Source organism: Dicentrarchus labrax, unplaced genomic scaffold (genome assembly GCF_905237075.1).
Source record: "Dicentrarchus labrax unplaced genomic scaffold, dlabrax2021, whole genome shotgun sequence".
Lineage (NCBI taxonomy): Eukaryota > Metazoa > Chordata > Actinopteri > Moronidae > Dicentrarchus > Dicentrarchus labrax.
This window is the reverse complement of record NW_026136713.1, coordinates 10,523,624-10,551,151: the sequence shown is the minus strand read 5'-3', so window position 1 is coordinate 10,551,151 and position 27,528 is coordinate 10,523,624. Positions and strand designations below refer to the sequence as shown.

The window sequence follows — 27,528 nt, the reverse complement described above, 5'->3', positions numbered from 1 at the left end:
TTTGGTCAGAGATTTGCGGCAGCTACCAAATGATTTACCATTTATCAAATGTGCTACAAAACTTTTGAATTATGTGCAACGAGACGTTTGGCCACCTGGTGTCAGTGCAATGTAAAGTGAGCAATACGTGAGCTTGGAGTCTTTGTAGTTTGGTTCCTCCTCTTGAGAGCATTTTCACTTCCATATTAGCACAACCTGTTCTGTGCTTACAGTTGCCTTCGTGAATACCCTGTCATGGTAGCCAGTTTTTCTTGCTATGTAAGAAAGGATTGCTTTAAAGGTTGAATATTTAGTGCTGGATTCTGTTTTTGAAGACGTATCTATAGCACATGTAATGGATTACTGAGGATTTCGTGTTTAACCATGGAACAAAGAACATACGAGTCTCGAAGGGAGCGAGGATATTTGGTCGGCTTTGTGGTTGCTGTGCTGTTGTGGAGCGTGGCCTCGGCGCAAATACGATATTCAATCTCAGAGGAAGTTAATGAAGGAACTGTGGTTGGAAATATAGCAAAAGATCTGGGATTAGATAAAAACACACTGAAAGAAAGAAGGTATCGAATTGTTTCTACTAATGCGGATCCCCTTTTCCACGTAAATCAGAACGATGGCATCCTGTATGTGAACCGGAAGATTGATAGAGAAGAGGTGTGTGCGCAGAGCAGTACGTGTTTAATTAATCTGAAAACTGTCCTGGAAAACCCGCTGGAAGTACATTATGTTGAAGTTGAGGTGCTGGATATAAATGACCATTCTCCCAGTTTTCCAGAAGAAGAGAAAGCGTTGGAGATTTTCGAGTCTGTGTTGCCCGGAGCACGATTTCAGCTAAAAGCCTCACGGGATCCAGACAGTGGTCATTTCTCCGTGCAGCAATATAAACTTAGCCAAAACGATCACTTCCGTTTGGAAGTTAAGGATAAAGGAGAGGATGGAAAAATACCAGTACTGATTGTTCAAAAATCTTTAGACAGGGAAACTGCAGGAAGTCACTCATTAGTGCTGACTGCGCTGGATGGAGGTAAACCTCCGAAATCTGGTAATATGAATATTGTAGTAAATGTGTTGGATATTAATGATAACGCGCCTGTTTTCACAAAAGATGTTTATTCTGTGATGCTCACTGAGAATACTGCAATAAGTACAACAATCATACAAGTCAATGCAACTGATTTAGATGACGGCCCGAACGGAGATGTAGTTTACTCATTTAGCAACAGTATGAATCAAAATATATTAAACCTGTTTGATATTAATCCATTAACAGGTGACATCACGGTTAAGGGTATAATAGACTATGAGGAGAAGGAAAAATATGAAATTGAAATAGAAGCATCAGATAAAGGTTTCGTTCCTCTAACAACAGAAAAAAGCGTCATTATCAAGATAGTTGACGTTAATGATAATGCCCCTGAGATTGAGGTTACCTCATTTTCAAGTTCAATCCCTGAAGATTCCAGACCTGGAACTACAGTTGCCCTAATCAGTGTAAATGACTTGGACTCTGGACTCAATGGAAAAGTTATTTGTGCTGTAAATGAGGATGTTCCATTTGCTTTATCGCCATCTTTAAAAGACAAAATGTATTCATTAGTAACCAAATCCCCTCTGGACAGAGAGAAACAGTCACAATATGAACTAACAATTACTGCAAAAGATGCTGGTCAACCACCATTATCATCTGAAAAGACAATTAGCGTTGTGGTGTCAGATGTGAATGACAACAGTCCAGAGTTTTTATTGAGTCCATATACTTTCTATGTTACCGAGGGTAACAATCCAGGATCTTCTCTTTTTTCTGTAAACGCTTTTGATCGTGATGAAAACGACAATGCTCTTATATCCTATCATATTCTCAGAGATGGAAGCCAAGAAAATAAATTGGCTTCATTTCTAAATATAAACTCTGAAAATGGAGATATTTTGGCGCTAAAAAGTTTTGACTTTGAAACTCTGAAAACGTTCCAGTTCCATGTTGTTGCCACAGATTCTGGAACTCCGTCACTAAGCAGCAACGTCACAGTGAACGTGTTCATTCTGGATCAGAACGACAACGCTCCAGTCATCCTGTATCCAGTCAGCTCCAACGGTTCTGCTGAAGGTGTGGAGGAGATTCCCCGCAATGTGAACGCAGGACACTTGGTGACTAAAGTCAGAGCCTATGACGCTGATATAGGATATAACGGCTGGTTACTGTTTTCACTGCAGGAAGTTACTGACCACAGTCTCTTTGCTTTGGACCGCTATACAGGACAGATCAGAACACTTCGCTCATTCACAGAGACAGACGAGGCCGAGCATAAACTGGTCATACTGGTGAAAGACAATGGGAACGTTTCACTCTCAGCAACAGCTACTGTGATTGTCAAACTTGTGGAGCCCAAAGAGGCTTTTGCAGCTTCTGATGTTAAAAGTTCAACAAAGGATGAGGAGGGGAATGATGTGACTTTTTATCTGATGATAACTTTGGGCTCAGTTTCAGTACTTTTTCTCGTCAGTATCATCGTGCTGATTACAATGCAGTGCTCTAAATCTACAGACTATACTTCTAAATATCTACAAGAGCCGAATTATGACGGGACACTGTGTCACAGCATCCAGTATAGATCTGGAGACAAACGGTACATGTTAGTTGGACCCAGGATGAGTATAGGATCTACTATAGTGCCGGGCAGCCATGCGAATACATTAGTGCTCCCTGACAGGAGGAGGACATCTGAAGAGGTAAGGCATAGTTAAAGAAGCTCTCCATCCCTAAAGAATTAAAGTCATATTGAAACATTGGGCAAAGAAATCGGGTTTTAACCGAGAAAAAGCTTTTGATGAGTACATTCATATTTCATATTTCAGTTGGTTTTTTTTTACATAATTTGTATTGGTTATGAAAGCTGTGTCTGTGTCTTATGGTCATTGTTTTGTTTTTACAGCACTTACTGTTTACTGTATATGCTTCCATGGGCGAAACAGATTGGAACTCCTATTGTCTTTCTTTTAGTACGGTTTGTCCACCTACCTATTTTTTTTACTCCAGGAATTGTTTTTAAAATACAGGTGTAACTGATGTGCAACTATATATTCTCGGGTGTAACTACATGAGGAGAATCATTCTTCAGACAAACAAAATCCGAGTGACTTCAGATAAATGAGTGGACTCCATCCTCACGTCTTTACTATACGTAAACTTCTGTAAGCCATAGAGACAACGAAATAGGATATTTATTTATTACATTATTAGAATACTTGAAATGGAATCCTATCACCAAATGTCTGTTACCGTAAGTGTTCATTAGTTATACTAAACCAGTGACTTTATTCTTCGGTTTTTTTATGTGAATTAATCACATGAAGCAAATGTATCCCCACGTATTAGGCCGAATATTCTCAACATTTATAAAAAGTTTGTTTAGAAACGAGGCTTAGCGTTGGGAGTGAGAAGATTCCCCACCCCAGTATTTTTGTATACCTTTACAAAATAATAATAATAATAATAATAATACATTTTATTTATAAGCGCTTTTCTAAATACTCAGACACTTTACATAAAAAAACACAAAAGCAGCCAAACAAGATCAAATAGTAAAACATTAAGATAAAATAATCATATTTATAATTAAACACGCACAAACACACGATATACCATTCAGCTAAAGTGCTGCTGGCTTTTGGTTTTCTGCAGCCAGAATTAAGATCGCAAGGTGTCACTGTAATGGAACAAAGCAGCATCACATGTGCTTGTCGTCAGTCCATTTTGGTTCCACCTCTTCATAGCTTCCTCAGTCCGATGTTCACACAGTCGTCCCTGAGCTCACTAATGGATTTGGAAATACTGTTTACTCTCATGTCTTTTGTTCTAATAAGGGAATAACTATTTTCACACATGGGAGTGGTGTATTCGACCATTGCAATGCAGTTTTGTCCTTGTGAATGATTACTGACGACATCGGGTTTAATCATGGAACAAAGAAGATGCGAGACGCGAAGGGCGAGAGGATATTTGGTCGGCTTTGTGGTTGCTGTGCTGTTGTGGAGCGTGGCCTCGGCGCAAATACGATATTCAATCTCAGAGGAAGTTAACGAAGGAACTGTGGTTGGTAATATAGCAAAAGATCTGGGATTAGATAAAAGCACACTGAAAGAAAGAAAGTATCGGATTGTTTCTAGTAATGCGGAGCCCCTTTTCCACCTAAATCAGAACGATGGCATCCTGTATGTGAGCCGGAAGATTGACAGAGAAGAGGTGTGCGCGCAGAGCAGTACGTGTTTAATAAATCTAAAAACAGTGCTAGAAAACCCCCTGGAGGTACACTATGTTGAAGTGGACGTGCTTGATATAAATGACCATTCTCCAAGTTTCCCAGAGGAAGAGAAACGGTTAGAAATTTCTGAGTCTGTGTTGCCCGGAGCACGATTTCAACTGAAACCTTCACGGGATCCAGACAGTGGTCCTTTCTCCGTGCAGAAATATAAAATTAGCAACAACGATCATTTCCGTTTAGAAGTAAGGGATAAAGGAGAGGATGGTAAAATACCAATCTTGGTTTTGCAAAAATCTTTGGATAGGGAGGCAGCGGAAAGTAACTCATTAATACTGACGGCACTTGATGGAGGGAAACCTCCAAAATCTGGCGAAATGAATATTCTGGTGAAAGTTTTGGATGTAAATGATAACACACCTGTTTTCTCGAAGGATGTTTATTCTGTTACGCTCTCTGAAAATGCTCCAGTGGGCACCACTGTCGTCCAAGTAAATGCAACTGATTTGGATGAAGGTCAGAATGGAGAGGTGTATTACTCATTTGGTAACAGTGTGAGTAATAAGTTATTTACTCTTTTTGATATAAACCCATCAACAGGCGAGATAATTGTCAAAGGTCTGATTGACTATGAGCAAAAGGACAAATACGAAATTGAAATTCAAGCATCAGATAAAGGTCTCGCTCCTCTAACTACAGAAAAAAGTGTCATTATCAAGATAGTTGACGTTAATGATAATGCCCCTGAGATTGAGGTTACCTCATTTTCAAGTTCAATCCCTGAAGATTCCAGACCTGGAACTACAGTTGCACTAATCAGTGTGAATGACTTGGACTCTGGACTCAATGGAAAAGTTATTTGCTCAATAGGTGAGGATGTTCCATTTGCTTTATCGCCATCTTTAAAAGACAAAATGTATTCATTAGTAACCAAATCCCCTCTGGACAGAGAGAAACAGTCACAATATGAACTAACAATAACTGCAAAAGATGCTGGTCAACCACCATTATCATCTGAAAAGACAATTAGCGTTGTGGTGGCAGATGTTAATGACAACAGTCCAGAGTTTTTATTGAGTCCATATACTTTCTATGTCACTGAGGGAAATGAGCCAGGAGCCCCTGTGTTTTCTGTGAAAGCTTTTGATCGTGATGAGAACGATAATGCTCTTATATCCTATCATATTCTCAGAGATGGAAGCCAAGAAAATAAATTGGCTTCATTTCTAAATATAAACTCTGAAAATGGAGATATATTGGCGCTAAAAAGTTTTGACTTTGAAACTCTGAAAACGTTCCAGTTCCAAATTGTTGCCACAGATTCTGGTACTCCGTCACTAAGCAGCAACGTCACAGTGAACGTGTTCATTCTGGATCAGAACGACAACGCTCCAGTCATCCTGTATCCAGTCAGCTCCAACGGTTCTGCTGAAGGTGTGGAGGAGATTCCCCGCAATGTGAACGCAGGACACTTGGTGACTAAAGTCAGAGCCTACGACGCTGATATAGGATATAACGGCTGGTTACTGTTTTCACTGCAGGAAGTTACTGACCACAGTCTCTTTGGTTTGGACCGCTATACAGGACAGATCAGAACACTTCGCTCATTCACAGAGACAGACGAGGCCGAGCATAAACTGGTCATACTGGTGAAAGACAATGGGAACGTTTCACTCTCAGCAACAGCTACTGTGATTGTCAAACTTGTGGAGCCCAAAGAGGCTTTTGCAGCTTCTGATGTTAAAAGTTCAACAAAGGATGAGGAGGGGAATGATGTGACTTTTTATCTGATGATAACTTTGGGCTCAGTTTCAGTACTTTTTCTCATCAGTATCATCGTGCTGATTGCAATGCAGTGCTCTAAATCTACTGACTATACTTCTAAATATCTACAAGAGCCGAATTATGACGGGACACTGTGTCACAGCATCCAGTACAGGTCGGGAGACAAACGGTACATGTTAGTTGGACCCAGAATGAGTATAGGATCTACTATAGTGCCAGGCAGCCATGCAAATACTTTAGTGCTCCCTGACAGGAGGAGGACATCTGGAGAGGTAAGCTATTTATTTTAAATACACTGGCTTGTTTCCACTGTTCAGTCAATCGGTTGCTGAATATACCTCATATGTCTCTTTGCTTGGCATCATAATATAGTTTTGTGAAGTGTGGCACTTGACTTGAGTAGTTCTCAGCTGTAATTTGACTAATCCTATCGGTCCTTTTATTCATAGTAGTACCTTTAACAACAGCTGCTAGTATAAGTTGACATCAGTTGTTTTTGCTATTGACTTGTCTCCTCTAATACTGGTGTTTTTCACTATACTCTGAAAATCTTAAGTCAGTATGGACAGTTTGCAAAGTGTTGAACATTGTGCAATTTCAGTTGAACCATAATATGGTTTAAGTTTTCAATTATGAAATATAAAGTCACACATGTGGCTGGGCAGTTATAGCTGGTGTTATTCGCTGTCCATGGTGCTGATACGTTTTTTTTTTCTCATGTCTTGAGATTCCTGTTAATACATGTTACCACTCATTTGTTAAATGCAGTTACCTCATACTTTTTTGTTCATAAATATTTAACGAATGAAATTCAAAGTTATTATATGGAAGCATCAAACATTTTGGGCGGATTTGATGTCTCCATCTTCAGTCAAAAGTAATATAATTTGTTTGGTCACTTGAAGGAATCTCCTCACCTGCCACCCACAATGCATAGGGGCAACGTAAATAAACATAAAACTTTGCCACTCTGCAATAAAAATAGCTGAAGAAACTTTAATTTCCTTGTAGTGAGCACAGAGATCGCATGGTGTCAGTGTGTTAGGAAAATAATGGCCATAGCTCATCGTCACTGGATTTAGGTTCCACCTCTTTTTAGCCCTCTCAGTTCGATACTGGCAGAATCGCTTGTTGGCTTTCTGCTGCCTTTATACACACTACCGTGTTTTTAACATTTTTTAAATAGAACGAACATTTACATACCCAGATATGTTGGATTGATTGCCTACAATTTACCCCGTGAGGAGTCGATAACAGTTTTATTTGTGATAATGGAACAAAGAGGACGCGAGGTAAGGAGGGCGAGAAGACGGTGGATCGGCTTCGTGGTTGCGGTGCTTTTGTGGACTGTAGCCTCAGCCTCAGCGCAATTGAGATATTCCATCTCTGAGGAAGTTAACGAAGGAACTGTGGTCGGGAATATAGCAAAGGATTTGGGATTAGACAAGAGCACGTTGAAAGACAGGAAGTATCGCATTGTTTCTAGTGGTATGGAACCTCTTTTCCATGTAGATCAGAATGATGGCATCCTGTACGTAAGCCGGAAGATTGACAGGGAAGAAGTATGTGAGCGAAGCAGCACCTGTTTGATAAATCTGAAAACAGTGCTAGAGAATCCACTGGAGGTGCACTATGTTGGAGTGGAAGTACTGGATATAAACGATCATTCTCCCAGTTTCCCAGAGAAAGAGAAAACGCTGGAGATTTCAGAGTCCGTGTTACCCGGAGTGCGTGTTCCGCTAAAAGCAGCTCGAGATCCAGACGGTGGTCCCTTCTCTGTTCAGCACTATAAACTCAGTCACAATGACCACTTCCGTTTAGAAGTGAAAGATAAAGGAGAAGATGGTAAAATACCAATATTAATTGTGCAGAAATCATTAGACAGGGAAGCAGCAGGAAGTCACTCATTAGTGCTGACTGCGCTGGATGGAGGTAAACCTCCGAAATCTGGCGACATGAATATTCTAGTAAATGTTTTAGATGTTAATGATAACGCACCAGTTTTCTCTAACGATGTTTACTCCGTGATGCTCGATGAAAATGCTCCAGTTGACAAAATAGTCGTACAAGTGAATGCCACTGATTTAGATGACGGTCCGAACGGAGATGTAGTTTATTCCTTTAGCAACAGTGTGAGTCATAGATTATTAAACTTGTTTGATATTAATCCATCGACAGGTGAAATAACAGTTAAAGGTTTAATAGACTATGAGGAGAAGGACAAATATGAAATTGAAATTCAAGCATCAGATAAAGGTTTGGCTCCTCTGGCTACACAAAAAAGCGTCATTATCAAGATAGTTGATGTTAATGATAATGCCCCTGAGATTGAGGTTACCTCATTTTCAAGTTCAATCCCTGAAGATTCCAGACCTGGAACTACAGTTGCACTAATCAGTGTGAATGACTTGGACTCTGGTCTCAATGGAAAAGTTATTTGTGGTGTAAATGAGGATGTTCCGTTCACTTTGTCACCATCTTTACAAGACAAAATGTATTCATTAGTAACCAAATCTCCTCTGGACAGAGAGAAACAGTCACAATATGAACTAACAATTACTGCAAAAGATGCTGGTCAACCACCATTATCATCTGAAAAGACAATTAGCGTTGTGGTGTCAGATGTTAATGACAACAGTCCAGAGTTTTTATTGAGTCCATATACTTTTTATGTCACTGAGGGTAACCATCCAGGATCCTCTGTGTTTTCTGTGAAAGCTTTTGATCGTGATGAAAACGATAATGCTCTTATATCCTATCATATTCTCAGAGATGGAAGGGAAGAAAATAAATTGGCTTCATTTCTAAATATAAACTCTGAAAATGGAGATATATTGGCGCTAAAAAGTTTTGACTTTGAAACTCTGAAAACGTTCCAGTTCCAAGTTGTTGCCACAGATTCTGGAACTCCGTCACTAAGCAGCAACGTCACAGTGAACGTGTTCATTCTGGATCAGAACGACAACGCTCCAGTCATCCTGTATCCAGTCAGCTCCAACGGTTCTGCTGAAGGTGTGGAGGAGATTCCCCGCAATGTGAACGCAGGACACTTGGTGACTAAAGTCAGAGCCTATGACGCTGATATAGGATATAACGGCTGGTTACTGTTTTCACTGCAGGAAGTTACTGACCACAGTCTCTTTGCTTTGGACCGCTATACAGGACAGATCAGAACACTTCGCTCATTCACAGAGACAGACGAGGCCGAGCATAAACTGGTCATACTGGTGAAAGACAATGGGAACGTTTCACTCTCAGCAACAGCTACTGTGATTGTCAAACTTGTGGAGCCCAAAGAGGCTTTTGCAGCTTCTGATGTTAAAAGTTCAACAAAGGATGAGGAGGGGAATGATGTGACTTTCTATCTGATGATAACTTTGGGTTCAGTTTCAGTACTTTTTCTCATCAGTATCATCGTGCTGATTGCAATGCAGTGCTCTAAATCTACAGACTATACTTCTAAATATCTACAAGAGCCTAATTATGATGGGACACTGTGTCACAGCATCCAGTACAGATCTGGAGACAAACGGTACATGTTAGTTGGACCCAGAATGAGTATAGGATCTACTATAGTGCCAGGCAGCCATGCGAATACATTAGTGCTCCCTGACAGGAGGAGGGCATCTGGAGAGGTAAGCTATTTAATTTAAATACCCTGGCTTGTTTCCACTGACAGCGTTCAGTCAATCTTTTGCTGAATATACCGCATATGTCCCTTTGCTTGGCATCATAATATAGTTTTGTGAAGTGTGACACTTGACTTGAGCAATTCTCAGCTGTAATTGGACTAATCCTATCTGTCCTTTAAATCATAGTCGACCTATACCAACAGCTGCTTGTATAAGTTGACATATATGATTACACCTCTGTTTGTTTTGCTATTGACTAATATCCTGGTTTTTCACTATACTCTGAAAATCCTATGTCAGTATTAGAACATACCGAGATTTATTAAATAACAGTTTGCAAAGTGTTGAACATTGTGCAATTTCAGTTGAACCATAATGTGGTTTGAGTTGTCAATGATGTAATATAAAGTCACACATGTGGCTCGGACGAGTTATAACTGATGTTATTCGCTGTCCATGGTGCTGATACGTTTTTTTTTTCTCATGTCTTGAGATTCCTGTTAATACATGTTACCACTCATTTGTTAAATGCAGTTACCTCATACTTTTTTGTTCATAAATATTTAACGAATGAAATTCAAAGTTATTATATGGAAGCATCAAACATTTTGGGCGGATTTGATGTCTCCATCTTCAGTCAAAAGTAATATAATTTGTTTGGTCACTTGAAGGAATCTCCTCACCTGCCACCCACAATGCATAGGGGCAACGTAAATAAACATAAAACTTTGCCACTCTGCAATAAAAATAGCTGAAGAAACTTTAATTTCCTTGTAGTGAGCACAGAGATCGCATGGTGTCAGTGTGTTAGGAAAATAATGGCCATAGCTCATCGTCACTGGATTTAGGTTCCACCTCTTTTTAGCCCTCTCAGTTCGATACTGGCAGAATCGCTTGTTGGCTTTCTGCTGCCTTTATACACACTACCGTGTTTTTAACATTTTTTAAATAGAACGAACATTTACATACCCAGATATGTTGGATTGATTGCCTACAATTTACCCCGTGAGGAGTCGATAACAGTTTTATTTGTGATAATGGAACAAAGAGGACGCGAGGTAAGGAGGGCGAGAAGACGGTGGATCGGCTTCGTGGTTGCGGTGCTTTTGTGGACTGTAGCCTCAGCCTCAGCGCAATTGAGATATTCCATCTCTGAGGAAGTTAACGAAGGAACTGTGGTCGGGAATATAGCAAAGGATTTGGGATTAGACAAGAGCACGTTGAAAGACAGGAAGTATCGCATTGTTTCTAGCGGTATGGAACCTCTTTTCCATGTAGATCAGAATGATGGCATCCTGTACGTAAGCCGGAAGATTGACAGGGAAGAAGTATGTGAGCGAAGCAGCACCTGTTTGATAAATCTGAAAACAGTGCTAGAGAATCCACTGGAGGTGCACTATGTTGGAGTGGAAGTACTGGATATAAACGATCATTCTCCCAGTTTCCCAGATAAAGAGAAAACGCTGGAGATTTCAGAGTCCGTGTTACCCGGAGTACGTGTTCAGCTAAAAGCAGCTCGAGATCCAGACGGTGGTCCCTTCTCTGTTCAGCACTATAAACTCAGTCACAATGACCACTTCCGTTTAGAAGTGAAAGATAAAGGAGAAGATGGTAAAATACCAATATTAGTTGTGCAGAAATCATTAGACAGGGAAGCAGCAGGAAGTCACTCATTAGTGCTGACTGCGCTCGATGGAGGTAAACCTCCGAAATCTGGCGACATGAATATTCTAGTAAATGTTTTAGATGTTAATGATAACGCACCAGTTTTCTCTAACGATGTTTACTCCGTGATGCTCGATGAAAATGCTCCAGTTGACAAAATAGTCGTACAAGTGAATGCCACTGATTTAGATGACGGTCCGAACGGAGATGTAGTTTATTCCTTTAGCAACAGTGTGAGTCATAGATTATTAAACTTGTTTGATATTAATCCATCGACAGGTGAAATAACAGTTAAAGGTTTAATAGACTATGAGGAGAAGGATAAATATGAAATTGAAATTCAAGCATCAGATAAAGGTTTGGCTCCTCTGGCTACAGAAAAAAGCGTAATTATAAAGATAGTTGATGTTAATGATAATGCCCCTGAGATTGAGGTTACCTCATTTTCAAGTTCAATCCCTGAAGATTCCAGACCTGGAACTACAGTTGCCCTAATCAGCGTGAATGACTTGGACTCTGGACTCAATGGAAAAGTTATTTGTGCTGTAAATGAGGATGTTCCGTTCGCTTTGTCACCATCTTTACAAGACAAAATGTATTCATTAGTAACCAAATCCCCTCTGGACAGAGAGAAACAGTCACAATATGAACTAACAATTACTGCAAAAGATGCTGGTCAACCACCATTATCATCTGAAAAGACAATTAGCGTTGTGGTGGCAGATGTGAATGACAACAGTCCAGAGTTTTTATTGAGTCCATATACTTTTTATGTCACAGAGGGAAATGAGCCAGGATCCTCTGTGTTTTCTGTTAAAGCTTTTGATCGTGATGAAAACGATAATGCTCTCATATCCTATCATATTATCAGAGATGGAAGGGAAGGAAATAAATTGTCTGCCTTCCTAAATATAAACCCAGATAATGGACAGATTACAGCGCTAAAAAGTTTTGACTTTGAAACACTGAAAACGTTCCAGTTCCAAGTTGTTGCCACAGATTCTGGAACTCCGTCACTAAGCAGCAATGTCACAGTGAACGTGTTCATTCTGGATCAGAACGACAACGCTCCAGTCATCCTGTATCCAGTCAGCTCCAACGGTTCTGCTGAAGGTGTGGAGGAGATTCCCCGCAATGTGAACGCAGGACACTTGGTGACTAAAGTCAGAGCCTATGACGCTGATATAGGATATAACGGCTGGTTACTGTTTTCACTGCAGGATGTTACTGACCACAGTCTCTTTGCTTTGGACCGCTATACAGGACAGATCAGAACACTTCGCTCATTCACAGAGACAGACGAGGCCGAGCATAAACTGGTCATACTGGTGAAAGACAATGGGAACGTTTCACTCTCAGCAACAGCTACTGTGATTGTCAAACTTGTGGAGCCCAAAGAGGCTTTTGCAGCTTCTGATGTTAAAAGTATAACTAAAGTTGATGAGGAGGACAATGTTACATTTTATCTGATCATAACCCTGGGATCGGTTTCAGTACTTTTTCTCATCAGTATCATCGTCCTGATTGCAATGCAGTGCTCTAAATCTACAGACTATACTTCTAAATATCTACAAGAGCCTAATTATGACGGGACATTGTGTCACAGCATCCAGTACAGATCTGGAGACAAACGGTACATGTTAGTTGGACCCAGAATGAGTATAGGATCTACTATAGTGCCGGGCAGCCATGCAAATACACTAGTGCTCCCTGACAGGAGGAGGGCATCTGGAGAGGTAAGCTATTTATTTTAAATAACCTGGCTTGTTTCTACTGACAGTGTTTGGTCAATCTTCCGCTGAATATAACGCATATGTCTCTTTGCTTGGCATCATAATATAGTTTTGTGAAGTGTGGCACCTGAGTTGACCAGTTCCCAGCTGCGAATAAACTAATACTGTCTGCCCTTTTCATCATTGTTGTATCTTTCATAGCAATCTGAATAGCACATATACACAGATTAACGTCAAACAATAGTAAATCATTAGTTACATAAACACACACACTTTTGTTTGGAGGAATAAGCTTTGCTTTTGAGGGTGCCCTTAGTAAAATGCAGCAGGTGTTCCTGATTAACATGTTAATTCCATGTTGCTTAATTTCAAGGGCTACTTACATCACAGAATTTACTCGCCTACATTAGTCAATACCGAATCCATACATGTGACATTTTACATCCATGAACGCACTAAGGTCAAATCTATTTTAGAACAAGTATATAATTGTGGGTGTTGTGTTTCTCCATCTCATCTCCCCAACATCATGTTGATTTGTTTTTGCATACACACAAGGCTGTATTCTTGTTTGACAGTTGGAGATATACAGTATATAACGTTCAAGTATGTCGGCATTGTGTCAGAACATATGTACTGTAATATATGCCACGCTTTTGAGTGCAGCAGGAAGGGTCGCTGTCTGTGGTGCTGAAAATTGAAATGTAACAGAAATAAGGACTTCTTATAGTAGTCTAGATTCTTCAAAATAATAGTTTTTAAGAGGGAAGTGATCGTGACTTGAGTCCATTGCTTACCCAAAATGACTGTTGAAGCAAATCTTTCTTGATATGAACCCGTTGTTTGCCTTTTTGTTGTTGTATAAACTTTTAATTTTATTGTATATTTTAGTTAAACAGTGCTGCAATAACGTTCTGGATCGCATGGTGTCGGTATAATGGCAAATGGTATCTCTATAACTTTTCGTCATCACCATTAGGTCCAACCCTGTATTTCGGCATTACGTGTAAAGGGCTTGAACACGAAAGTAGCTGTGTACAATTCCTAGGGCTGTCTTGGTGATGGAGCGCAGTTTTCAAAGGAATAAGGCTGATTATTATTTTTCAACCATACATTCATAAATCCGGGATTTGTTTTTTAATACGTAATGGAACAAAGCGGCCGACAGGCATGGATAGAGCGATGGAGATGCGTCGTCTACATGGTGGCTTTGGTAACGTTTTGGACCGAAGCCTCAGCTCAGATCAGATATTCAATCTCCGAAGAGGTGAAAGAAGGAAGTGTTGTTGGAAATATCGCGAAAGACTTAGGAATTGACAAGGCTACGCTGAAAAGTAGAGAGTATCGCATTGTTGGCAGTTTAACGGAACCCCTTTTTCGTTTGAATCAGGACGACGGTATGCTGTATGTCAGTAGGAAAGTGGACAGAGAAGAGATCTGTGAACGAAGCAACGCATGTGTAATCAACCTTAAAACAGTGCTAGAAAATCCGCTGGAAATCCATTACGTGGCCATAGAGGTGCTGGATGTAAACGACCACTCCCCCGTCTTTCCAGAGAAAGAGAAACGACTGGAGGTATTTGAATCGACATTACCGGGAGCAAGGTTCCAGCTCCAACCTGCGCGCGACCCCGATGGCGGCCAGTTTACTGTTCAGCAGTATAGACTAAACCACAACGATCACTTTCGTTTGGAAGTTAAGGAGAGAGGCGAAGACCGCAAGATGCCCTTTCTGATTTTACAGAAGCAGTTAGACAGAGAGGTGATGAGAGAGCACAAGCTAACGCTTACAGCTATTGATGGTGGGAGGCCGGCGAGGTCTGGAACAATAGAAATATTAATTGAGGTGCTTGATGTTAATGACAATTCGCCGGTTTTTACAAAAGATGCATATTCGGCTATTCTAAATGAAAACTCGGTCCCTGGCACGTTAGTTATTCAGGTTAATGCCACTGATCTGGATGAGGGTGCAAACAGCGAAATTGTTTACTCATTTGGAAAAGAAGTGGATATACATTTGCAAACAATATTTAACATAGACCCGGTAACGGGCGAAATTAAAGTGACAGGCGTAATTGATTTTGAAGAAAATCAAAGTTATGAAATTGATATACAAGCTTCAGATAAGGGCACTATACCTTTTTCCACAGACAAAACTGTATTAATAAAGGTGATTGACCTTAACGATAATGCTCCAGAGATTGAAGTTACATCATTTTCCAAATCAGTTCCGGAGGATTCTAGAGTTGGAACAACAGTAGCTTTGATCAGCGTCAATGATTTAGATTCAGGCCCTAATGGGAAGGTTTCTTGCTTTATACGTGAGGACGTTCCTTTCACTATATCTCCATCCTTGCAAGATAATATGTACGCCATAGTGACCAAATCACAACTGGACAGAGAAGAAAAGTCTTTTTATGAACTTACAGTTGTTGCAAGGGACACTGGTGAGCCATCACTCTCATCTGAAAAGACAATAAGTGTGGTTGTATCGGATGTGAACGATAACAGACCACAGTTTTCACTGAGCCCATATACATTCTATATTACTGAAAATAATGACCTAGTATCACCAGTATTTTCAGTTAGGGCATCTGACCTTGATGACGGTGATAATGCTCATATTTCATATCACATTCTGAGAGACAACAGTGGACATAGTATTGGTCTTTTTTTAAATATAAACTCTGAAAATGGAGATATTTTGGCGCTAAAAAGTTTTGACTTTGAAACTCTGAAGACGTTCCAGTTCCAAGTTGTTGCCACAGATTCTGGAACTCCGTCACTAAGCAGCAACGTCACAGTGAACGTGTTCATTCTGGATCAGAACGACAACGCTCCAGTCATCCTGTATCCAGTCAGCTCCAACGGTTCTGCTGAAGGTGTGGAGGAGATTCCCCGCAATGTGAACGCAGGACACTTGGTGACTAAAGTCAGAGCCTATGACGCTGATATAGGATATAACGGCTGGTTACTGTTTTCACTGCAGGAAGTTACTGACCACAGTCTCTTTGCTTTGGACCGCTATACAGGACAGATCAGAACACTTCGCTCATTCACAGAGACAGACGAGGCCGAGCATAAACTGGTCATACTGGTGAAAGACAATGGGAACGTTTCACTCTCAGCAACAGCTACTGTGATTGTCAAACTTGTGGAGCCCAAAGAGGCGTTTGCAGCTTCTGATGTTAAAAGTGCAACAAAGGATGAGGAGGGGAATGATGTGACTTTTTATCTGATGATAACTTTGGGCTCAGTTTCAGTACTTTTTCTCATCAGTATCATCGTGCTGATTGCAATGCAGTGCTCTAAATCTACAGACTATACTTCTAAATATCTACAAAAGCCTAATTATGACGGGACACTGTGTCACAGCATCCAGTATAGATCTGGAGACAAACGGTACATGTTAGTTGGACCCAGGATGAGTATAGGATCTACTATAGTGCCGGGCAGCCATGCGAATACACTAGTGCTCCCTGACAGGAGGAGGGCCTCTGGGGAGGTAAGACATTTCTTGTGAAAATACTGTGACAGTGGTATTTATTTGTTCATTCATTAATTAGTTAATTCAATGCTCCTACTGTTTGCTTGGCATAGTTTTGTGAAGGAGGTCACTTGATTATTACCTTTCAGTTCTAAGCTGCAATTTGAATCATCCTTCATGTCCTGTTAATCATAGTTAAGTCATAGTTGTACCTACAACAACAGTGGCTAATGATGGTTGATGTATGTGGTCATTTGTCTGTTTATTTACTAGTCTCCTGCTTTTCACTATAGTCTGAAAAACACATATCAGTATTACAAAATGACTCTGATACATAAAAAGAAAAAAAGTTTGCAAAGTGTTGAACATTCTGCACTTCAACTTGGACCACAATATGGTTTGAGCTTTCCGGTCTTCTGTGATGTAATATAAAGTCACACATGTGGCTGGGCTGGGTTACAGCTGGTGTTATTCGCTGTCCATGGTGCTGATACGTTTTCTCTCATGTCCCATGTCCTGTCAAGCCAAGGAGATAAGAGGTAATTTCTGTATTGTATTAATAGATGTATGGAGGTTATTCTCGTTTATAGTATTACTAATAATATAGGTTGTATTTATCTAATCAAGTCACGTCTCCTTCAGGTATATCATCTGCCCCTTCCGTTATTTCTGACATGATATGGAGTTCACTTATTTTTCCTTTTATGCTTGCATCCTCAGCAGGCAACGAAAACCACTGCAAAAAGCACAGAAATATATATATATATATATATATTGTCATTGAAAGTGTACCTGCATTGTATAGTCAGAACGCATGGTGTCACTGCTTGTGAAAATCGAGCCACTCTGGGTTGGCTTTAACATCCTCTACGTCAGTAGTTTGGTGCTATTTCGCGACAGGCTGCGCTTATGCTTTAGGGCGATGTCTTCACATGTTTGACTCGTTCACCAGCATTTTTCAAATATCGTGCAATTGTTATTTTTGGTTTAAAATGAGTGTTGCTGTGTAGACTCACGTTTTACTCTCCATCTTTTATATTCGTTTTCTTTTTTTTTTAAATCCAATATGGCACAACGAGGATGCAGGGCATGGCTGGAGCGCCTGGTCGTTCTCATTGTTTGTTTGAATCTTACTTTTGATTTTGCATCGGCACAGCTACGATACTCTATTCCCGAAGAGCTTACGGTGGGTGCTGTTGTTGGGAACATCGCTAAAGATTTAGGGCTGGATATCAATACCCTGAGCGCTAGAGGATTTCGCATCGTTTCTGGATCAACCGAACCTCTGTTTCAACTCAACACTAATGGCATCTTACATGTTAACCGAAAAATAGACAGAGAGGAGGTATGCGAACGGATCAGTACCTGCATGATCAACCTAAAGACTGTACTGGAGAACCCCTTAGAGGTCCATTACGTTGCCATAGAAGTTTTGGATGTCAACGACCACTCTCCCACCTTCTCCGAAAATGAGACGCATTTACAGATATCAGAATCCACTTTACCTGGGGCACGATTTCAACTACAAGGCGCCCGTGATCCAGATAGTGACATGTATTCTATTCAACTGTATAAGCTCAGTCAGAATGATCATTTTCGACTGGAGGTTAAAGATAGAGGAGAAGATGGGAAAATTCCTGTTTTATATTTGCATAAACCGCTGGACAAAGAAACGGCAAGAAGTCATAGATTACTGCTGACAGCCGTTGATGGAGGGAAGCCTGCTAGGTCGGGAACGATGGGAATTATCGTTAATGTTTTAGATGTAAATGACAACATGCCAGTTTTTGTTAAAGACTCATATACTGCGGTGCTTAAAGAAAATTCACCTATTGGCACCACTGTCATGCAGGTAAATGCCACAGATTTAGACGATGGTTTAAATGGGGAGGTGGTTTATTCATTCGGCAATAATGTAAATAATAAATTACGTAAACTTTTTGAAGTTGACGCCAAAACTGGTGAAATTATTGTTAAAGGACTGATAGACTTTGAAGCAAAAGACAGGTATGAAATTGAAATTAAAGCTTCTGATAAAGGACCAGTTCCTCTAGCAACAGAAAAAAGTGTTATAATAACTATTGTGGACCTGAATGACAACGCACCTGAGATAGAGGTGACATCCTTTTCAAGTGCAATTCCTGAGGACTCCAAACCTGGAACAACAGTAGCGTTGATAAGTGTGAATGATAACGATTCAGGTATAAATGGAAAGGTAATCTGTTATGTAAGTGAGGATGTCCCTTTTACATTAACACCGTCTTTACAAGACAATATGTACTCTATCGTCACCAAATCTCTGCTGGATAGAGAACATCAGTCCAAATATGATGTTACAATAATTGCTAAAGATGCAGGTGAACAAACTTTGTCATCTCAAAAGACAATAAGTGTGACCGTATCGGATGTGAATGATAACAGTCCAGTGTTTACAACAAATCCGTACACCTTTTATGTTATAGAGAACAATGTTGCAGGAGGCTCTTTATTTTCAGTGAGTGCTCAGGATTCTGATGAGGGTGATAATGCACTCATATTATATAACATTCTAAGAAATGGGGATGAACACAAAAAGTTGACATCTTTCCTAAATATAAACTCTGAAAATGGAGATATTTTGGCACTAAAAAGTTTTGACTTTGAAACTCTGAAAACGTTCCAGTTCCAAGTTGTTGCCTCAGATTCTGGAACTCCGTCACTAAGCAGCAACGTCACAGTGAACGTGTTCATTCTGGATCAGAATGACAACGCTCCAGTCATCCTGTATCCAGTCAGCTCCAACGGTTCTGCTGAAGGTGTGGAGGAGATTCCCCGCAATGTGAACGCAGGACACTTGGTGACTAAAGTCAGAGCCTATGATGCTGATATAGGATATAACGGCTGGTTACTGTTTTCACTGCAGGAAGTCACTGACCACAGTCTCTTTGGTTTGGACCGCTATACAGGACAGATCAGAACACTTCGCTCATTCACAGAGACAGACGAGGCCGAGCATAAACTGGTCATACTGGTGAAAGACAATGGGAACGTTTCACTCTCAGCAACAGCTACTGTGATTGTCAAACTTGTGGAGCCCAAAGAGGCTTTTGCAGCTTCTGATGTTAAAAGTTCAACAAAGGATGAGGAGGGGAATGATGTGACTTTCTATCTGATGATAACTTTGGGCTCAGTTTCAGTACTTTTTCTCATCAGTATCATTGTGCTGATTGCAATGCAGTGCTCTAAATCTACAGACTATACTTCTAAATATCTACAAGAGCCTAATTATGATGGGACACTGTGTCACAGCATCCAGTACAGATCTGGAGACAAACGGTACATGTTAGTTGGACCCAGGATGAGTATAGGATCTACTATAGTGCCGGGCAGCCATGCAAATACACTAGTGCTTCCTGACAGGAGAAGGGCCTCTGGAGAGGTAAGAAATATCACTTTATTTCAAGGTGGTTCTGGTAGGAATGCTTGTGATAGATGAGATGCAGATCCTCATGATTAAATGTGCCAAAAATACTGAAACACACCACCTTTTCAGAATAATAATAGAAATGGACCACAGACATAAAATTAATGCCTGGGGGAAATTAAGAGGTTTTGTGTTGTTGTGAGACTGCTGGTTTACAGATGTTGTATGGTTGGGCTCTCATACAGCCTACATTGATTTGTAAATTACACATAAGACCGCAGTTATTATGATGTGTTGTCCCGGTGCCACAGTGAATGATACAACATTGTGAAATATACAGATTTTTTTGTTGCCTATGTGGATTCTTGGTATACTGACTAACTTTGACTATTAATAATTGAAACTGTACTGCGCCCTAGTAAACCATAAACTGGTTGGGAAACATAAATGCAAGGTTAAACTTGAACTAAACTATGAAATAAGGAAGTTTACCCTTTGTGTTAGCTTATCCTTAAACATCAAAAGTCTCATTTGCTAACAGTAGTATAAAGGAAAGCTTGCCCAGACAACTAGTGATGAAGTTGATCCTAACATCTTCCTCATTTGAGTTTCTGCATCTGGTCCTGCCCGTCTGACAAATGTCCAGAGTCATTGAAAGGACATGTTACTATATACATTTGCACTTCATTTTTAGAGTAGAGAAATTGTGGTCTGTGAGGTTTGCATGCTTGTGCACACATATATGTGTTTTTCCTCTATGACCATATCTATTAGGGTTGTTACGTGTGTGTAAAGCGAGTAACTGTCCGACTGACATTGTTACTTGTGGTCTGTGCTCGCTGATATAGCTGAGGTGATTCAGTGAGCCATGAATGGCTGCAGCTAAGAGAGAGGGGGGGGGAGAGAGCCTGCGGCTGGTGTGCAGTGAATCACAATGTACAGCCAGTCAGGTGGGGTTGGAGCACTTTGCTTCAACAGAGATCTTCATTCATTACAGAACTGCAAAGCAGCAAGGTTACTGGTTTTGATTTGAATGGCTTTTTATTTTTGAAAAATACCAGGCAGCGATGTAACCGTGTAAACGGTGTATACCGTTTATGTCTATATATATATATACACACACATACATACATACATACATACATACATACATAGATAGATATATTCTATACACTAGCCTATGTACAGATTATTCCCCTTTGACTGACTAAAAAATAGGTCATATTCTATCACATGTGTGAAGGTCTGCATGCTAGGCTTGTGGGCTGATTCTCTGTTGAACACTGTGCGTTGCCCATAGCAACACATGATGAGGAGAGCCACCTCTCTGAGTCTACTGGTTTCACAGACAAGCATGCGCTCAGCGGTCATAGCAACAGCAGCGGAAGAGGATGAGGGAGAGAGGGAGGGAGGGAGGGAGGAGGGAGAGAGCAGTAGCGGAGGGGGGAGGGGAAGTGGCTTTTGTATGGCTCATCTAGACACCTCACAATATTTAATGAAAATGGGTTTATTTAGATAAAAACACATGGATTATATCAGTGAAATCTCCATTGTAAATCAGGCAACAGATGGTGCAGATATAGAAGCAATAGTGAAGGCGGGAATAGTTGAGCTTCTAATTAGATATTTTATAGTGTGGAGATAATCTTTTCTCTCAAACAACTGGGTCAACCTTAGATTTACTACCTAGAAAATGTCGGAAAAACATGTATTTTAAACTGTCATTAAGTGTGTCTTTGTTGAAAAGTTGATGGCATATTTCTGACCCACTGAGCAGCATATGAAGTAAAGCAGTGAGCCAGAATGGAGTATGAATGCAGGAATGGAAAGGATCAGTTCAAATTCAGAGTAAGGTAGCAGCTCGGCTTTATGAAGGAGTAGCTCAACACAGTTTCTCTGCAGTTCCTCTGACCAGTTTTATTCAATGATCTACTAGACAGCAATGACTACCTCTCCGTGTGTATTTGTGCATGCATATTTTATGTGCACATGTTTGTGTGTGAGCTAAAAGTGTGTGAGACATCATGTGTTCTGCAATACAGCAGCAGTGCTAAGCAGTGCCTGGACAGCAGATGCCCAGAAAATATTTATTGATGTGATTAAAAATGAGTGCATCTCATTAAACCTAAAAAGTGCAGGGTGGTGTCAGTGGATCACATTGTTTTTCTCCTGTTTCACTGTGAGTTGGTCGTATGTGGGTAGGAGTAGCCTCTTACAGAATTGTATATCACTGCACTTTTGTTACATTGCCATTTTTGGGAGAGAAAAAACAGAGGCGAGAACAGGAGTAAATTAATTGAAAGTAGGTTCATGAGCTGCATTCAGAATGCATGCACATGTGATGTGGCTTGGTCCACTGATGTAGCAGCATGTTAGTACTTCTATTGTTTGTAACTAGGTGCTTTTGATTTAGATTTAAAGATTACAGTACAGAACACTACAATGAATACAGCGTGTCTATCATAGTATATTTTCACTCTGTATGCTCTCTTTGGCGGGGGTGTGGCTGCTTGCTCCAGTGGCTTTGTCTGTCTGCCTGGCTGGCTCAGCAGATCAGTGCAATTGTGTTTGCATGCTGAGTGTCTGCACTGAAAACCATTCACAGTGCAATGAACCTTGTTGTGTGTCTGTGTATGCTGTCTTTGTTAAGAGGGTGAGAGCATTTGCCTCATTAAACTATATTCAGTGTCACAGGAAGAGAGGGTAAGAGGACAAGCTAAATGTCAGAGAGAGAGGAGGAGGAGACACAGCTGTCACAGCTAGACTGTTTGTACTGTTGTTTCAGCAGCTTGAGATGAGGGACCTTTTTTATGTGGCTACTCCTCTCCCTGTGTCACACTCTTGTCCTTGGTTTCTAACTTTTTCCTGCATCTACCTCCCTGACCAATTTACCTGGATTTTATGTAAACCTTTCAAAATTTGTCCTGTTGTATGGTCTCATTTTTATTTCACTGTTAATGTTCAACTTCTCCTGCAAAACTGCATTCCTGATCTTTGGTGTTTTTTGTTAGATAATGCAATGTCAATGTTACTCTATGAAACACCATTCCTTGCAGTACTCCATGTTCCATTCTGCCTCTGCTCTGCTCTGTTTTGTTTCAATGGCAATTTTATTTATAGAGCACATTTCACTGCATGGAAACTCAATGTGATTTAAATTGAAATACAAAATATAAAGATATAAGCATAAGTCGAGGCACTGTTTCATGCAGCAGTCTGCTTTTCCAACCTCTGTTTATGGAGCTTCACTCTCTGTTTCCTCACTATTTATCTCCTTCTTCTTTACCCTCCATATTGATATCACTCTCAGTTTTCCCCCTCCCCCATCCCAGTCTTGGCCTCCTTTTTTCTGCTTTTATGTCTCTGTCCTTCGTTTCCTCTTTCATATGCCACCCTTTTCTGTCTCGCTATCGTTTTCTGTCTTCTCTTTCTGTAGTCTATCTCCTCTCTCGTGTTGCCACATGCTCTTTAGCTCTGTGTTGCTGTTCCTCATGCCTGTAGGGTTGTGGCTGTGGATGCTGCATGTGCTGTTGTGTGTCAGTAGGGCACATTCTCTCTTATTGCTCCAGCTTTGTTGGAGGATGGCGCCACTCACATTGAGGTCAACAGCAGTGATGGTAATCTAATTTACACACACAGTAGGGTACAACGAAAACAGCTACTATATTTATGTTCACACTTCACACACACATGCTTGTGCTCATACACACACACATCACACATACTCTCATATGGTTAATCCACCTTACTGAAAGGCACTTTCACAGCAGAAAGGGGGCTGGATGGATAGAGGGAAAGACATGCAGAGAACAAGAAAACAGAGCATAAGGAGAGCATGCTTCCTTGGAGATATAGTGCCTCGCCGAGAGAACAAAAGACACCTCCACTGTGAGACAATTATATCAATCAAAGCCCTGTGCCAAAAATCTTCTGTCCTGCATTGAATAAAAATAGAATATCATAAGGTTATATCATGTGCTGTCTGTGATTGACATTTTGGTCATTAATTTTGTGTAATTACACAGATAATACATCTGTTTAATGCCATGGCTAAATATAGCTTATGCATGCTTATTCTCTCTTGCTCTATATACTACATTGAATGAATGCATGGTTGTCCTAGCCAGATTCCATCTGTGCCCATATCTCTACCGTTGTACTTTGCAAACTTTAAGTCTCTATATACTATGTTCTTCTTCCTGCTCTAATCTGTCCTGTAAACAGTGTCTTCCATTGGTCAATAATTAGATAGATTATATTGCATTCGGCTCTCTTTTCCCATCTTCATTTCAGTTTCCTATTAGAAAAAAACAATCACAAGCATCCAGTCTGGCGAACAAGCACCATGCATGATTTAAAACACCGAATTGTGGAAGCAGATAATTAGTTGTGTATATAATGTTCATAAGTATAATTTTTCCCCCTTCAGCAGGATATATAACAAGAGAACACGCAGACTTATGTCTGCCACTGCCCATACTGATTTCTCAAAGAACCCTGAAATTTTTGTTTCTCCTGTACTGGCACAGCACACAAATAGTGTACAGCTAGGTCTGGCAGTGAAGATCATTTGCTTGTTATTAAGATATAACCATACTGGGTTTACCATACTGGAGTATTAGTAAACTTTTTTATCCTTTATCTAGTATTTTTTAATCAGCAGTCACTTACAGTTGACAAGGTAGACTGAAGAGGTATTTTTCACTAATTAAGTTAATGTGTCCCAGGGAATGGAGGAAAGGAAGTGGTACATCAACTTTGGTTGTTGACTATTATATTGGTATTGTGTTGTTCAGTAATTAAATAAAAACCTGCTGTTGTGGTGGCAGAAAAATCAGCAGCAGACATAGGATATTTTATTGAATGTAATAAAAGCCTGAGTAAATTCTGCAGATAATAAACAGTCAAAGAAAAGAGACAGCTCCTTTTATACAGTTTGAATATGAGAGCAATAAGCACACAAAAGCAACAGAAAGCAAATTGACATCCAATGTCCATATCTAGAACTTTGCCTGGTTCACTGGAACATAACAGGAAACTCCATTTGCACAAAGTTGAGCCAGAGGTAAAGTATTACATAACCTAATGGAGTCTTGGTTACAGGAGGTTATATGAGTATTGTGTGAACATATACCACACTGTTTTACGTTCCATTGTATTACAACAAAACAGTCCAACAGTTTATTGTCTGTGCTGGTACAAGATGTACTCTATCTGTGTGTTCATGTGCTGGTGAGTGTGTTTACTACACATTTTGTTAGTGAATCAGGAGGTTGTTATTGTGAATGTCAGCAAGCATAGGGACTGCTGCAGTGCAGCGTATAGACTATATGGTCAATAAGCTGTTGTGCATCTCTGTGTGGTGCTGTACTCTAAACTGCAGAGTGACAGAGAAGGACTGGACAAAAAAGGGCCACGTCTCTTCTCTATATCAAGTTCGACAAACTGTGAATTACTTTTTTTTTTTTTTTTGAGTTGTACGGTGTCCTCGAGTGCCCAGAGAGGTGCCTCTAATAATTTAATGTATTATTATTATTATTTATTATTTCTCTGTATTATAGCACTTAAATTCTGTGAATCTATTCTAACCACTTCATTATGCTCACACAGAACAGAAAACTGTCTGTTTTTATAATGGGGACTATTGCAGATGTAATAAATGTTTTTGCCTCTAGGTTACAGGGCAAAAACAGAGGCAGTGGGCCAAATATTTTATTGTGAGCTACATTCATAACTGTGGGCCAAGACTCCCTGGCACAGCTCCTTTTGCTCTTGTCATTTGTCCTAGAACACGATGAGACTGGTTCAGAGCCATGTGTGGCTTTGATCTGAATTGGTTCAGGCTAGTCACTACTCTTAAGTATATGGGTCAAACCTGGTACTTCCATGTTCATAAAGAGACTGTCCAGCAAGTCTTATCTAGTTACCGCTATTAGAAAAGATTGATAGTAAATATATTTTTAAAAATCGATACAATTATTTTTCTGTCTCACTCTCACTGCCTCCCTCTCCTCTGTCATGCCTGGTATTATGTGAGTAAGTCTGAACCCCTTCTCTTCTCCACCACTCGGTTATATAAGCCCTCAGTTTCATTATGTCTCTGTACATTGACTCATGGCTGTGTGGATGAGTCCTATAGGTTGGACCTTGCCACTTTCGTTGCAGAATCACTCCACTGTAGCTGAATCAAGGCACTGAGGTCTTTCTCCGGGGTGTAAACGTGGTCTACTTCCATGAGAATTAACAACATTGCACTAATGAAAGCCCCTCGTGTACACTATCTTCATGTGTCAGTTTAAATGTAAGCTGGATGATATGAGCTTAGCTCAGGTTGCTGCATTATGCTGATGCTCTCTTTATGTTTTAAATGTCACTTAATGTAATAATTTACCAGCAATAATAATATTAAGAACAGTGTTAAACAACATGTGGGCCTACCTATACATCTGTTTGTCTGATGTAATAACCAGTGCTTGATAGCTTCATTAAGTGCAGTTAGCCATGTGCTATGTTTAATTTTTTTCTTTTTTTTTCTGAATCAACAGAGATCCGAACAGATGTAGGTCTGCACTGCTCTTGTTTGGCATCAGTGCTCATACAGCCTCAACATCTGCTGCTGTACTTAGGTCATCACTGCATGCCTGGAGGATTGAACTGACTGAGGGGTCAGGGCAAGGATGCATGCAAGACAGCCAGCTATTATGTGGAAAACTAGTGGATACACAGTTGGTTGAAAATCAACTTTGAGTTCAGCCTGTTGATAACCTAAAGAAATGTCCAGTTTCCTGAGACCATTCCTAAGATGTATATGATATCTGATTGAAAGAATGCATGAATGGGTGAAATCAAAAGTCAGCTGTTTAAACTTTGGATGCTGCCTTGGTAAGAGGATTGCCTTCTTACAGCAGTATCCCTGCACTCCTCACTATGGGGTAGATGGGATATATGCCCATACACTTGTCTGATTAATACCCTATGTTGTATTTACTTCTGGCCATGCATGGATGGGATCAGCTGTTGGTTGTTAGAGGGATCCAGTCTCTAGCTGCAGGGTTCCTCCTCCCCCTGTGGCTATTTGACCCCGCATTGCTTAGTGACAAAGTGCAGCGTGACAGTTACATGCTATTTTCTGTGAGTTTTGTGTAGCTATGAGACTGACAGGAATAAAAATCACTCTGCTCAGTTTTAAGGCTTTGAGTTGAACTAAATTGTCTGAATACTAATACATAAACTACTTTGTATATCTGTTGAATTATGTTTCATTATTTAGTAGGCAAGCCTGATAGTCAAACTGTAAATTAGTGTTTGTTTTTATTTTTCCTTATAAGTTAAATGTTAAAGATGCAAGTTTTCACCTGGCTTCAGCTATTTTACTACAAAAGAGCTTTTCTGTTAAAAGGTAAACATACTCAGTATGCACTGTATGTATTTACAGAAAAATAATTAATTGTCTGTGTATCAGGGCTGCATATGGAGTCACTGTGCTGTTATCAAGTGTGTGTGATAGCATGACTTTGAAATAATTGTAGATACTGAAAAAAAGACACAGATTAAAGCTACAGCCTGAAAGGTC

The 27,528-nt window shown here is 40.2% G+C and overlaps 4 protein-coding genes across 6 annotated transcripts in view; all 4 read left to right on the top strand.

The window, feature by feature from the left end:
- The window catches only part of LOC127374248 (protocadherin beta-15-like), a 75,661-nt gene that overhangs the window by 39,567 nt on the left and 8,566 nt on the right, over positions 1 to 27,528 (top strand). The gene's annotated exons all lie outside the window — the stretch shown is intronic.
- LOC127374265 (protocadherin alpha-3-like) overlaps positions 1 to 27,528 on the top strand; it is a 42,464-nt gene extending 14,936 nt beyond the window's left edge. Inside the window, exon 2 of the mRNA XM_051419415.1 lies at positions 26,501 to 27,528. Coding sequence (XP_051275375.1) covers positions 26,501 to 26,518 — 18 coding nt within the window. The 3' untranslated portion in view covers positions 26,519 to 27,528. The remainder of the gene's footprint in view (positions 1 to 26,500) is intronic.
- On the top strand, positions 172 to 27,528 carry LOC127374264 (protocadherin alpha-3-like). The gene is made up of 2 exons (XM_051419414.1): positions 172 to 2,721; positions 26,501 to 27,528. The coding sequence occupies exons 1-2, from the start codon at positions 364 to 366 to the stop codon at positions 26,516 to 26,518; spliced, it is 2,376 nt and encodes a 791-aa protein (XP_051275374.1). The 5' UTR covers positions 172 to 363; the 3' UTR covers positions 26,519 to 27,528.
- LOC127374226 (protocadherin alpha-C2-like) overlaps positions 7,124 to 27,528 on the top strand; it is a 141,729-nt gene continuing 121,324 nt past the window's right edge. The window contains exons 1-2 of one of the 3 annotated variants that reach the window (XM_051419323.1): positions 13,919 to 16,570; positions 26,501 to 27,528. In XM_051419323.1, coding sequence (XP_051275283.1) covers positions 14,213 to 16,570; positions 26,501 to 26,518 — 2,376 coding nt within the window. In that variant the 5' untranslated portion in view covers positions 13,919 to 14,212 and the 3' untranslated portion in view covers positions 26,519 to 27,528. Of the gene's footprint in view, positions 9,671 to 13,918; positions 16,571 to 26,500 lie in introns of those variants that run through there. The other 2 variants (XM_051419320.1, XM_051419321.1) reach the window with 2 other exon arrangements.